Below are 13,013 nucleotides of genomic sequence, written 5' to 3' on the forward strand. Positions count from 1 at the left end.
TGCCCTTCTTGGTATTTACCCAAAAGAAGTGAAAACTTGTATCGACACAAAAACCTGCACGCAGATGTTTAGAGCAGCTCTATTCAAAACTGTCAAAACCATAACTGTAACACATGTGCCCCTCAGAGCACCTGCGTGGCTGTCAGTTAAGCATCTGCCTTCAGCTCAGGTCATGATCCCAGGGTCCTAGCTTCCTGCTCATTGGAGAGTCTGCTTCTCCCTCTCCCTCTGCCTTTCCCTCATGATGCTTCTGCTCTCTCTGGTGCACTCTGTCTCTCAAATAAATCTTTAAAAAAAAACGTGCCTTTGGTGGGGAATATTGATAATGGGGGAGGCTATGCATGTGTGGGGGCAGGGGGATATGCAAACTCTCTGTACCTTCCTCTCAATTCTACTATGAACGTGTTCTTAAAAAAAAAATACTCTTAAAAAAAAAAAAAGAAAAGAAAAAGCCAAAGTCAAAATGAAGTGGTAATTTATTATTCTGGATCTTCTGTACCATACTACCTACACCCACACCCACCCACCAACACACACACACACACCTTTTGTACCACACTACACACATCCACGCACGTATGCGTGCGCATGCGGGGAGCCTTGTAATAAAGGGTAGGTAAGATTTCCCCATAGTTGTACTTTACCTTCCGAAAATCCCGCTTCTCAAAATCTGTTTCTGCTATTTTCTCATATTCTATGACTGCATTAGCATTCTTGAACTATACGAGAAAATCAGATAAAGGAAAGTTTTAATGATGTTGTAAATTCAACAACCACACACACAAACACACACAAAAATCAAGGTTTTGATGAAATATGAGTTCAAGAAAATCAGAACCACAGACTTTTCACAAATCAAGTTGGTGAAAATGCAACTGTGACCTCAGTTTGAACTTCAAGTCAGGAAAACCAGAGTCATGCCCTGACAGACATAAATTCAAGGCACGGCATCATCAGAGGTTGAGCAGAAGTTTCCAGATTCTCACTAAAACGCATCCAGGAGTAAACTGGGAATAAATGGAAATGGAACTAAACACATTTTAGCTGCTACTGATTTAATCAGGATTTGAATTTACTCAAATACTTTAACCTCACTCAAATCTGTTCCTTGCAGCAGCTCTCTGCTCCACAGCCATCTCAGAAACCCTCCATTTTACAAATTTCTAAATTATAAATAATATTTAAAACTTTGTCTACATATAAGAAACTGAGGCTCAGACTACAAGACTTGCCTATAATGACCCAGGTGTGGCAATGCCAGAACTAAGACTAGCTCTCAGTTCTTTTTTTTTTGAGCTCTCAGTTCTGACTTTCAGGTCACTATACCACAGTGTCTCTTTCCATATGGACAAGACCAGAACCATACCTCTTGTTGTGCCTGAGCGTTTTTGTGATCCAATTCTAGGGCTCTCTGGAAACTACGACATGCCGCCATGGCATTCCCTAGAGATAGATGGCACTTGCCCTCTCGTAGATGTCCCTAGAAGAAATGCAAAGAGCGAAGAAAAGGAGCATGATTGGCCAAGCAGAGAGCAACCAACAGCAGCAACAAACACCCACACAAAACCAGCATGGGATGAAAGTGCCAGAGCAGCGGTTCTCACCCAGGGGAGATTCCGCCCTCCACGGGACGGTTAGCAATGTTGGAGACATGTTTGGTTGTCACAGTCGGGGAGAAGGGGTGCTACTTATACCTAGTGGTTAAAGAGATGCTGCTAAATGTCACACAACACACAGGATAGCCCCCCACAACAAAGAATTATCTGGTCCCAAGTGTCTACGGTGTCAAGACGGAGAAGACCTGGGCTAGAGGAACACAACTGCAGCAACCAGTCCTCCCCAGGGATGGTCACATTACGTACCCGGACGAAACTGTCATCCAACCTCACTGACTGCTGTGCATCCCCAAGAGCTTCCCGGAACTTTCCGAGCATCATCAAAGTGGCGGCTCGATTCCCATAATAGCTAGCATTTTTAGGACACATATCTACAGGAAAGGCAGAAGAAAATAAAATAAGGCTTAGCATGGGTCACTGCTTCAAAAACGCAGGGGCCATCTCCCCTCAGAACTACATCAAGGCAATCAAACTATAATAGGAATGCTGACATACTCTAAAAGGCCATGGCCGAAATTTTGACTACCTGTGCAAAGAGCAGCAACAGTATGACCAATTAAAAAAATAGTTACTTAAAAATAACTTGATAGCTTTAAAGTGCACTGATTATCCTTTAAAGGGGAGGGGCCAGCACATTTATCTTCTTAATGAATTGTATTACAGATAATGAGAGAGAAAAATGAATTTGCATTTGTTGAATTAGGGTTGGAGAGCCTGTAAGCAAGTTAGGTGAGAAACACGCTGACATGGGATTAAAATATGCTGGCAGAGGAGGCATGAAAGTTGTTAAGATCTGATAATTAATATTCGTAAGGGCCATTTTCTAACATGGTTAAATGAGCCGGAAATGGCTGAGATGCATGTAGGTGGATTATCTTTTTGCCATATCTAGAATTTCTGGACTTGCCTTTAATTTGTCAAATGAAGAACTACCCATTTATAGGTCATCCCTCATAAGCCAATTAAGTTTGAAAGATTTCAAAGAGTAAGTTATGAACCCACTAAGCCAAAGGCTACTTTTTCACGAGGCGCTACTTATAACAGAATTTATATTTAGCAAATTTATCTTCCAAGATAAGCAGTAGGTCCTTCTCACCTATGGCTTTTGTATAATAGTTATAAGCTTCATTGTAATCTTTCTTGGCATAGTATGCATTTCCTTGTTCCTTGAAAGACTCTGCTTCCCTGAAAAGGAAAGAGAAAGAGGAGCATGTTACACACAAGGACTCACCTCTGTAATCTCATGGGAGCAATTTTTGGTCTAGAGCCCCAAGCATACTGAGCTGAAAGTTAGTGTGATACTTGAAGGAATTTATAGATTTGTTTGATGCTATTTTTTTGTCACTTAGATACATTCAAACTAAACAAAGAAAACTCTCATGTTACCTGCCTTTCCTCGCTATTCCTGCCTATAGTCATATCCCCTGCAACAAGCAAATTTAGATATCCTCTCACAGAGACGGAAATTTCTAAAGTTTATTTATTTATTAAATAATCTCTACATCCAACATGGGGCTCAAACGCATTACCCCAAGATCAAGAGTTGCATGTTCCTCTGAGCCAGCCAGGTGCCCCTGAATTTTTACATGTATTTCCTTTCCACTGTGTCACTACAGCTGCCTCTTTAGCAAACATAAAAATTCAGTTACAGATCACTCCATTCAGGGGCAATGATTTCTGAATGTGAAATGGGTCACATCCTTAGAGTTCCAATGATTTACTTTCTTGAAAACTGGCTCTTCCATTTGTCACTGAAAGGACAAGCAGAGCAAAAGCAGGTGGCAAAGGAGTTAAAAGCACAGCATTCTGGTATTTAAGATGGAGGACGGAGCTGAGTGACAGCAGAGACCAAGAACTTGGATAACAGGTATAGCCTGCCAGTGCCATGCTCTCATTTGTACCCATCTACTGGTGTTCTCTGCCTATCAAATCTATGTGGGTACTTGTGCCCCGCTACCGTTCCTATAGTACCTTGTATAACCACCAAGTGCATAATACCGGAATTTCTGCCCTATTCCAAGATCCATTTTTGAAGCTGTGCCATTAGACAAATTGTACTTTCTGAAAGGAATAATGTTATGTAAGGAGAATTATATTCCAGATCAAGGAACGAGAATCGGGTAAGATATGACTAACAATGTTTTAGAAGAACTAGTAACCCCTACCAAAGATACACCAAATCATTTTAATGACCAAACTGAGTGACGAAGATTAATTCTGTACCCAAGTGATTCCTGCAACATAACTAAATATCTGAGCATTTTTGCTATAAGGAAGAATCTGTTTCTTTTTCTGTCCTCTACACACCCAAAATAGAATCCAGTGCAAGGGACGTAGGGACAGAAGTACCTAATTCTTAACATAGTGATGGTATGGGAGTTTACAGCTTGATTCTATGGACACTGGCACTGGGAAGATTTGATTTATTTACTTAACGTATTTTAAACTATAAAGTGGCAAAGCCACCCTCTTTTTATTGAGGCAATCTCCCTTTGCCTTCTTCTCCAGTACTGTCCTGGCAAGCCCTACTAACATAAAAAGGCTGCTAGAAGAAAGAAGAAAAATGGGAATGATCTATAAATGTTGACAGATTTGAACTGTGATGGACATAAATCTGTTTGAATAATTTACACCAACTGGTACAATGCTATGAAGCGGCCATTTGCTATTCAAAGTCCTCAAGAAGGAACCCCACAACTGCAAGATTTACGGGACCAACTGCAACCTTTCTACATGGTGTACACCATCCTGCAGTTCTAAATTAAGCAAGGCACTATAAAACTATGAGGAGCCTATCCTTTAAGAGGAGACATGTCAAGAGATCTGAAGAAAGGGCTTCCCCAACACTGGATGTCAGAAGCTGAGTCAGACGACTATGAAGAAATGGAGTGGTAATTCAAAGGAAACATTGGGCCTACAGTGCACCTGAGAAGACCCAGTCTTCTCCTTAGCTGGCTGGTGGCTAAGAATACACAAATCCCTGAGGAAAACCAAGGGTATCTAGGCCCTTGAAAAGACACTGTATTAGCAGTAGAAAGCTTGTTAGTCAAAGGTGAAGCAATCTGTAGAGCTACAGAAAGGTGCCCTTTCTTTCCTAAAACACCAACTTTCATGGAGGCGGGGGACTTCAGCACCAGCTTCTATAAAAACACAAAAAATGATTTCTGTGGAAAGCCAGAAATAATTTCTGAAGCCTGGCACTTTCCATGTGTTATCTTCCTACCAGGTGTTACATTATTCCCATTTCTCAGAGAAGTTAAATAAGGGGTAGAGATTAAAAACTGGCCCAGGGTCAGGATGTCAAGCCACATGTGACAGATTCCAAAGCTTTTGCACTGTCTACCATGCTAAGCTTTCTCTCCAATGCTCATCTCTAGCTATTGCTTAAGACTAAAAATTAATCTCTCCTGCTAAGAACAAGACATGGGCAATGAATGTGAATTTCTTCAAACTAAGACATAAAATAGCCCCAGCATATAAAATCCAACTCCAGAACTACAATCTGGATTTAAACAAGCTAAATGACATTCCTAACAATTAGTCACAGAGAGAGCAGGGCTCCTTTCTCTTTAAGATGTAAGACCTAGTGAACTGGACTTTGCCTCCCCCAAGAAATGCATTTCATTTTAGTAAATGGTGAGTAGATTCCATTCTAGAGCAAACAAAGCGAGTAATGTAGAGTCAGCCCACAGCAGAAAGAACAAGAAGAATTGTGTTGTGACAAGTTACCATGTTTTTAATCTCACACTGCACAGCATCAGGCCAGAATTAGCTATTCCCACACAACTGCCTCATGAAAAGGACTTATTTTCATAGAAACATGGTTGATTTACAGCTGCCTGAACAATGGGCACTTAGTGCTTTTAGGCTGAATGCTTATTTTTTGCCTCCAGGTCCAACTCCCAAAGTGGAGTCCCTCCATCGTTTTGAACCTCCCCACCAAATACATGACATGCTTTAACCAATGGGCCTGACCCTGTGAGACCAGCCGAGGAAAAAGTGGATCTTTGGAATCCAGCATGGCAGCAGCAAGAACTGAACAAGGCTGCATCAGGAACAATTCCAGGGTCAAATCCATTCAAGTCCTGCCCTGGGAGTCTGAGAAAGGGCTGAAGCTTGTTCAAGTTGCCCTTACAGCAAAGGGACTGAAGGATGAGATGTCAAAGGCGTGGGACTGGAAAAGAAGGAGAAGAGCCGGTTAACGAGGGAACTGAGGGCAGTCTGGTGCTGGTATCTGTCACTCCACTCACCGCCAGCATCAGCGGATTTGATAACCAAGTGAAGTTACAACACGTAGCTACCAAAACATATCAGCACTGAGAAAGGAAGGACTGGAATTAATTAGGTCCGCCTGGACCAACCAAAAAGAAGAAAGAGGTCCAAAATGGACTAAATGACACTACAGGTTATTTTCTATGGCCACAAAATAAAATTCAGACTAAACCCTGAAATATAATACCACATCAAGATAGAGACTTGGCCCTAACTGACTACTGGACCTATTAATAGCTACACTACATCTCTAGTACTTTTTCAGATTTCAAAGGCATTCCATGGGCCTCCTGAAGTGGTTACGGCAATCTTCTCTCAGGTCCTTCAACGGAGGAAGAGCCAGTGAAGTATCCAAGGCAGCTGCACAGGCGGCCTAACTCTGACAGTCCCAGATTTTTTCCCACTAGATCCTGTTAGCCAATGTCAAGGTTTCTGGATTAAAACTAATTTATCTAGTTTCCCACCAAATCTCTAAGCAGAATAAGCTTCGTCTCTGACTTGTCAGGAGATGCTGGGAAAGACTCTACCCTCCACCAAACCAGTCCTTTCACTTTGACAGCCAGCAACAAATCCCTGTGAAAAGAGCTACTGAAAGATTTTCAAAAACTTCTATCCTCTTTGGAAGTACGGGGGGGGGGGAGCGGGGGGCGGGGGGTGTTCCACCACAACAGAAACAGTGCTGGAGGGCCTGGGCGGCCTTCTCTCTGACAGAAACAGGTAAGGAGACTACATTCCACTCCTGATCTGCTTTGCTGTTTTAAGATGTATTTCTTTTTTTGGAAATAACTTCGTCAATCAGAAAACTGCAGGCTGACACCTGCTCTTCTACACTACACATGTTAAAAATCTGTATATCCTCTGATCATGCAATTATATTCTCTCTCCCCCAATGCAGCACTCATTCATCACTGACGCTAATTACTCCAACGAACAGTGCCAAAGGAACCATTTGGTATCACACAAGTCTTAGCAAGGCTCAGCATCATGTGACCAATTCAGACGACTTGGGCTTATGATGACCAGTCAACTCTGCACGTTTATAGCTCAGCTAAATTAAACATACATTCAAACACCACACTTCACATTGCAATGGGATCCAAATTAGATGCCCTATAAAAATCTCCATTTTCTTTCTCAATACTTCCAAGTTTAATGGTAAAGCAAGATCTTCACCTTCGACAAACTGGTTTATCTTTTAGCAATGAGAGAGTTAGAGAATTTTACTCATCAGCTTTCATGAATGCAGGGTTCACTGGGTGGCAGTTTTGGAAAATGCCCTCAATATGACTGAGTTCTCTTTGGAAATGCTTCACATTTCAGGTATTTATGAATTATTAAAATGGGGGTGAGATGCTTCAGTATCTGTACAGTGTCACTTTAAGGTTTATTACCTCTGTGCATTAAAAAAAAAAAAAAAAAAAAAAAAAAAAAGACAGTGCAGTGCCTAGGTGGTTCAGTCTGTTAACTGTCTGACTTTGGCTGAGGTATGATCCCAGGGTCCCGGGATGGAGCTCTGACCCTGGGTTCCCTGCTCAGCAGGGAGCCTGCTTCTCTTGCTGCTTCTGCTATCAAATAAATAAATAAAATCTTTAAAAAAAAAAAAAAAAGGGACTAGAACAGTTCACTATTCTGTAACATCTGCAACTTAGGAAATGTGGATTAGATTTTTTCTTTACGAGAAAAACACACCTGACTGTTTTTACTTATTTCAAGTATTTGGCTAGAACAATATATTTTTGATAAAGCTCAGGTTTTCTTATTATTATTATTTTTTTTAAGATTTTATTTATTTGACAGATCACAAGTAGACAGAGAGGTGGGCAGAGAGGGGAGGGGGGAGAAGCAGGCTCCCTGCTGAGCAGAGAGCCCGGTTGCTGCAGGGCTTGACCCTGAGATCAGGACCTGAGCTGAAGGCAGAGGTTTAACCTACCGAGACACCCAGGCGCCCCAAGTTCAGCTCTACTAATAGCCATTAAAAATACTTTAAATCAAGGTGCGCCTGGGTGGCTCAGTTGTTAAGTGTCTGCCTTCAGCTCAGGTCAAAATCCCAGGGTCCTAGGATCGAGCCCCACATGGGACAGGAAGCCTGCTTCTCCCTCTCCCACTCCCCTTGCTTGTATTCTCTCTCCCGCTGTCTCTCTCTGTCAAATAAATATATAAAATCTTAAAACAACAACAACAACAACAACAACTTTAAATCAAAAGAGATACAGAAGCTTGAATGAGATTTTTTTTCTCTTTTTTGCATTTTCTTGATGTATTCGGCTAGTTTTGATGTGGAAGAAAAATCTAACTGCTAAAAATACAACTCAGGACAAGATGATTTCTTTTGTTAGAGCACAGAGCTTTTGGAGACCATTCTACTGGCAGGAAGAATCTTAGAAAAAGCTACCTATTAACAATAACACTTTATACTGTCCCTAAGTCAAATATCCTTTAGGCATTCTTACCATATTTACTACTTCCAAAATGTCACCTTCACTCTGTGACTGTTGCACCCATTTCTCTTATTCAGTCAAGTATACTAGTTGTTCTTCGATCTAGAAACATCCTCCACCCTTTAGAATTTACGGGATCTTGGCCAGTCTCAGAGTAGAAATTCCTTCCTCCTTCCCACAGACCAAGACCTCTTGTCCCCAAAGGCATGTCAGAGGGCCTGTTTCATGTTGTACTCTCTCTGACCTCCATGAGAGAATAAGTAAAAGGAGCCCGGGAGCCTTTTATTCCATCTTACCAAACACATACTATTCTTTCTTCGTTTTCTAACTAGTCTACGGATGAAATGACAAGTTTGATCTATATAGGTAGGTGGAGCAATTCCACGGACTCAGCGCTTGCTGAATGCAAGGTGCTATATACTGGGTATGAATGAAGGCTTCAAAATGGTCCAGAGAAAACAGAGGGTGGGTTCTCCACCAGGTGGTAAAGTGAGCTACCTACCTTCCTTTACCTTTGCTTTAGAATAAACAGCTTCTATTTTCACTTTAAAGCACAATTAAAATACCCATCCTTCTCCCCAAAACAGGGGAGGAGACGAAGATGAAGAAAACTCATTAACATACCAGTTCAAGTTGTTCTCTTTCTGGACATTCGGTGGTGGTGGTGGTGGGGATATGCCTCAACAGGGGCAGAGCCAGAAAGGACCAAGGGGAGTCACAGATAACAGTCTACACAAGGCAGTAGCACTCTCTACTGCTCAAGTAGGGAAGGACACCAGGCAACACACTGGAGTTGGCAATGTCTTATTCAGTGTGGGGGGAAAAAAGCAATCAACTAATCAATTGACCCAGACAGAAACCCTATTGTTGCCCACAGAAAGATATTCCCATGAAACAGCTGACTCAACCACAACATATTTATGCTAGTTCCTTAAATGGGAGGTGTCACAAGCTGGCATCTACCTAACCTTTACTCCAGGGGAGAGGAGACCCAACCATAATGCTGGCTCTGAGAAACTTCTCAGAAGCCAATCTGAGGACACAAGTCCTGGCCTCTCAGCAACAGTCAGTCTTATTTTCTTTTTTTTTTTTTTTTTTTTTTTTAAGATTTTTTTTTTTTTTTTTTATTAAAGATTTTATTTATTTGACAGACAGAGATCACAAGCAGGCAGAGAGGCAGGCAGATGGAGAGTGAGAGAAGGAAGCAGGCTCCCTGCTGAGCAGAGAGCCCGATGTGGGACTCGATCCCAGGACCCTGAGATCATGACCTGAGCCGAAGGCAGCGGCTTAACCCACTGAGCCACCCAGGCGCCCAGTCTTATTTTCATAACATACCCCCAAACCCACCATTTTCTATTCCTTGGTTCCCTATTCTGTGAGATCTCCTACTACCCTCACTGGGACATTAGCACCCAACAAAAATCTAGAACTAAGGAACTATAATTAAGAAAAAGGCTGCTTTCTGAGTTTTGGGGAGAGGGAGGGGTGGAAGTGAGAACCAGAGTGGGGAAGTCTAGATTGTCAACTGGTATGTGGCTTCTAAAGTTCTCACAAAAAATACTAAAATAAAGTTATCTTGGTTCCTTACTTTAACAGGTGATTGACTATCTTGGAGCAAACTGTCAGAGGAAGAACTTGCAGGACAGAAACTCCCAAGAAGAGAAAAATGTTGCTTGCCTCATATACCCTCCCCCAAAACCTAATAATAGAATCAAAAGAGATGGTTAACACTTTGCTTATCTGACAATCTGGTCTCCCTACAAAAATGAGACACAGAATATTAGGGGTCAGAATTAGACTCTGAAAGTCAAATATTCCTCTTCATATTTTCTTTCCTTCTTTCTTTTTTTTTTTAGATTTTATTTATTTATTTGACAGAGATCACAAGGAGGCAGAAAGGCAGGCATAGAGAGAGGGGGAAGCAGGCTCCCTGCTGAGCAGAGAGCCATGTGGGGCTCGATCCCAGAACCCTGGGCTCATGACCCAAGCCGAAGGCAGAGGCTTTAACCCACTGAGCCACCCAGGTGCCCCTCCTCTTCATATTTCATTCTCAAAAGTCTCAAACACTCACACCTCTGCCAATGGTGGGATAAAACACAGGAACTGCTATTTTGATTTAGATGGAGAAGGAAAAAAATTTTCAGTCCAATAAAATGAATAGACATTGAGATAACTTGTGCAATGAATCCTGTTCTTACTGCTGAAATTCAGAGAGTTTAAAAGAATACCTGGAACGACCTCTAAGTAACTTCCACATCACTCAGCACTGAAGAAAAGGGACCAAACATTAGTGGAGTAAGGGAGAAATGGGCTCTCAGAGGGACTGTGCATCAGACCAAGGCACCTAGGTAGCCGCTGACCATTGTCCTCCAATCTTCTAAAGTCCTAGAGAAAAAAAAACCAAAGGCAAGTGCCCAGTACTCAGCTTTTAAAAACTTTTAAAATACTAGCTTCAATGACTACACTCATCCCTGATTGGCTAGAATGTTCAATAAGCCTGGGTTTTAAGCCAATCAGATTTCTGGTCGTTGGGAATGGACTAGACACTAGAGCAACTGCCATTTGACTTGGCTCAATTTGGTTTCTGGTTCTGGTCAGTATGCGGACCTGAATTAAAGCAGCAAGGACAGAGAGACTCTTCCTCTGTACTCTACCTTAACTCCAGTTATCATTTAACAACTTTTTAAAAGATGTTTAAGTAATCTCTACACCCATCGTGGGGCTGGAACTCACAAACACAAGAACAAGAGTCGTATGCTCTATCAACTGATCCAGCCAGGCTCTCCTGATTTAATAATTTCGCCACTTGTTAACATCACTTGTTCAATTAATCAATTAATCAATCAAGCTCAATCCTGGTATTCAGGATTCTGTATTTCTAGCTTTATCCTTTCCTTAGCCATGACTTATTTGTCCCGCCTCCCACTTCTCCACCTCTGACCCCACATTTAAAGTATACCAAAATGAAAATGAAGGGTGAAAGCAGTGTTTTCACTGATTTGAATTTAAGATCAGAGATAATATCCCCTCAGCCTGTGGGCTTACTGAAATGTTTAGCTGCCTACCCTGGAACTTCAAGAGAAGATTTAGAGAGACAAATCCTTAAGAATTTAAAACAGAGGAAGAAGAGCTGAGGAAGGCATCCCCAACAAGCTCTTCCAGTTACAGCCATGAGCTCCAAAATGTCCCAGGAAGTTGTAGTAAATAAAAAGCAACTGCAGAAGACCCGGAGATATGGATTCAGGGTTCAGTGCTTCCCACCACCAACATGAAGAGAGAAATAAAAGACAAACTCTATACAGAGTTTAGATAACTGGATACTGAGAAAGGACCTAATGTTCTTGCTTGAGTCCACCATGAAAACAGACACAGAGATAATCAGATCAAGGAATCCGAAAGTATGTTCTATTTCCTAAATCTACAGCTTCCATTGGTTCCTTTAGACCCTATTATCCAGTCCCGCTGGGTACATGCTGAGACACAGAAGTGTTTTCTCTATTGATGAGCAACTTAAAATCCTTCGATTTTACCATAATAAAGACTACCTACAGACACCTCCCTAGCCCAGGAAATGTGACCAGAGAGCCTTCACTGGAAACAGGAATTCATTTATCAGATAAAGCAGTCAGCAACTTCCCAGAAAAGTGAAATTAAATTAAATTTGAAATTTATTGAAATTAAATTAAATTAGCTGAATTGTAAAACCTCTGAAATTTAGCTCTCTGGCTCCCCAAGTAGCTTTCTCTATTCTGGTGGGCAAAGAGAAATAAATAATCTTCACGTTCAGAACCCTGATCTATTTTGGAGTGCCAACTAATACATCTTTTATTTTAGCCTCTCAGCTGCTATGGGGGGAAAAGAACTTTGTCAGAGTGACAGCAAAAAAAAAAAAAAAAAAAAAAAAAAAGTCAATTTCTTTTCTCTCTAGAGACACTAAAGCTAATGAAATAAAACATTTAGCCATTTAAAATGCTGCAACTGTGAGTCCCCATGTCTTGAAAGCTCTTCTCACTTTGCCCCCTGTGGGACTGTAACAATTTAGCAGCAGCAGCATGCCCTTGAGCCAAGATGCAAGGAAGGAAGGACTCCTTGTTGGACTGCACAAAAACAACCCAAGAGACCCATCATCTCCTGTGTCCCCAAGTGAACTAGTAGCAGGACTGTAACAAGAGACACAAACTTGACCAAATGACTAAAGGGCATCTGTAAGGGATGTCCCTATCCCATGCCCTGCTATGGCTACACAGGATTACAGGATACATGAAAAATGTAAAACCACCTTCCTCCCGAACTTCTACATCATCACACAATTTTCAGCACTGCAAAAGCATACATAAACAAGGCTTTTTCTTATTAACAAGAGCCTAGTGTTTACTCTCCTAAGAATGCCTTATATGACAGGAAGTAAAAACGTGATTTTTATTTCACTATATTTTCCTTTTGATTTGCTCACCTAAGTTGTATATAATAAATACCTATGTCTTATTATAACTAAAAGAGATCTATATAAATATGTATTATGTATAAGTCTATTTAACAGAGATATTTTTTTTCATATTTAAATTTACAGTACTTTTCCTCAGTGGTAGATAAAACAACTATGCATTTTACACTCAAGGACATCTTAAATTCTACGAAATAAGGCAGTTAACCTAAGTCAACACCCCTCCTTATTCTGCTGTACTGT

General features: G+C 41.3%; 1 protein-coding gene across 3 annotated transcripts in view; it reads right to left on the bottom strand.

Annotated features, from left to right (window-relative positions):
- The window catches only part of DNAJC7 (DnaJ heat shock protein family (Hsp40) member C7), a 28,863-nt gene that overhangs the window by 13,954 nt on the left and 1,896 nt on the right, over positions 1-13,013 (bottom strand). Inside the window, exons 2-6 of one of the 3 annotated variants that reach the window (XM_032319722.1) lie at positions 10,555-10,711; positions 2,713-2,801; positions 1,863-1,987; positions 1,367-1,480; positions 645-719 (exon numbers count right to left, since the gene is read on the bottom strand). In XM_032319722.1, the coding sequence (XP_032175613.1) occupies positions 645-719; positions 1,367-1,480; positions 1,863-1,987; positions 2,713-2,801; positions 10,555-10,583 (432 nt within the window). In that variant the 5' untranslated portion in view covers positions 10,584-10,711. Of the gene's footprint in view, positions 1-644; positions 720-1,366; positions 1,481-1,862; positions 1,988-2,712; positions 2,802-5,591; positions 5,714-10,554; positions 10,712-13,013 lie in introns of those variants that run through there. The other 2 variants (XM_032319723.1, XM_032319721.1) reach the window with 2 other exon arrangements.

This window comes from Mustela erminea, chromosome 18 (genome assembly GCF_009829155.1).
Source record: "Mustela erminea isolate mMusErm1 chromosome 18, mMusErm1.Pri, whole genome shotgun sequence".
NCBI classification, from domain to species: domain Eukaryota; kingdom Metazoa; phylum Chordata; class Mammalia; order Carnivora; family Mustelidae; genus Mustela; species Mustela erminea.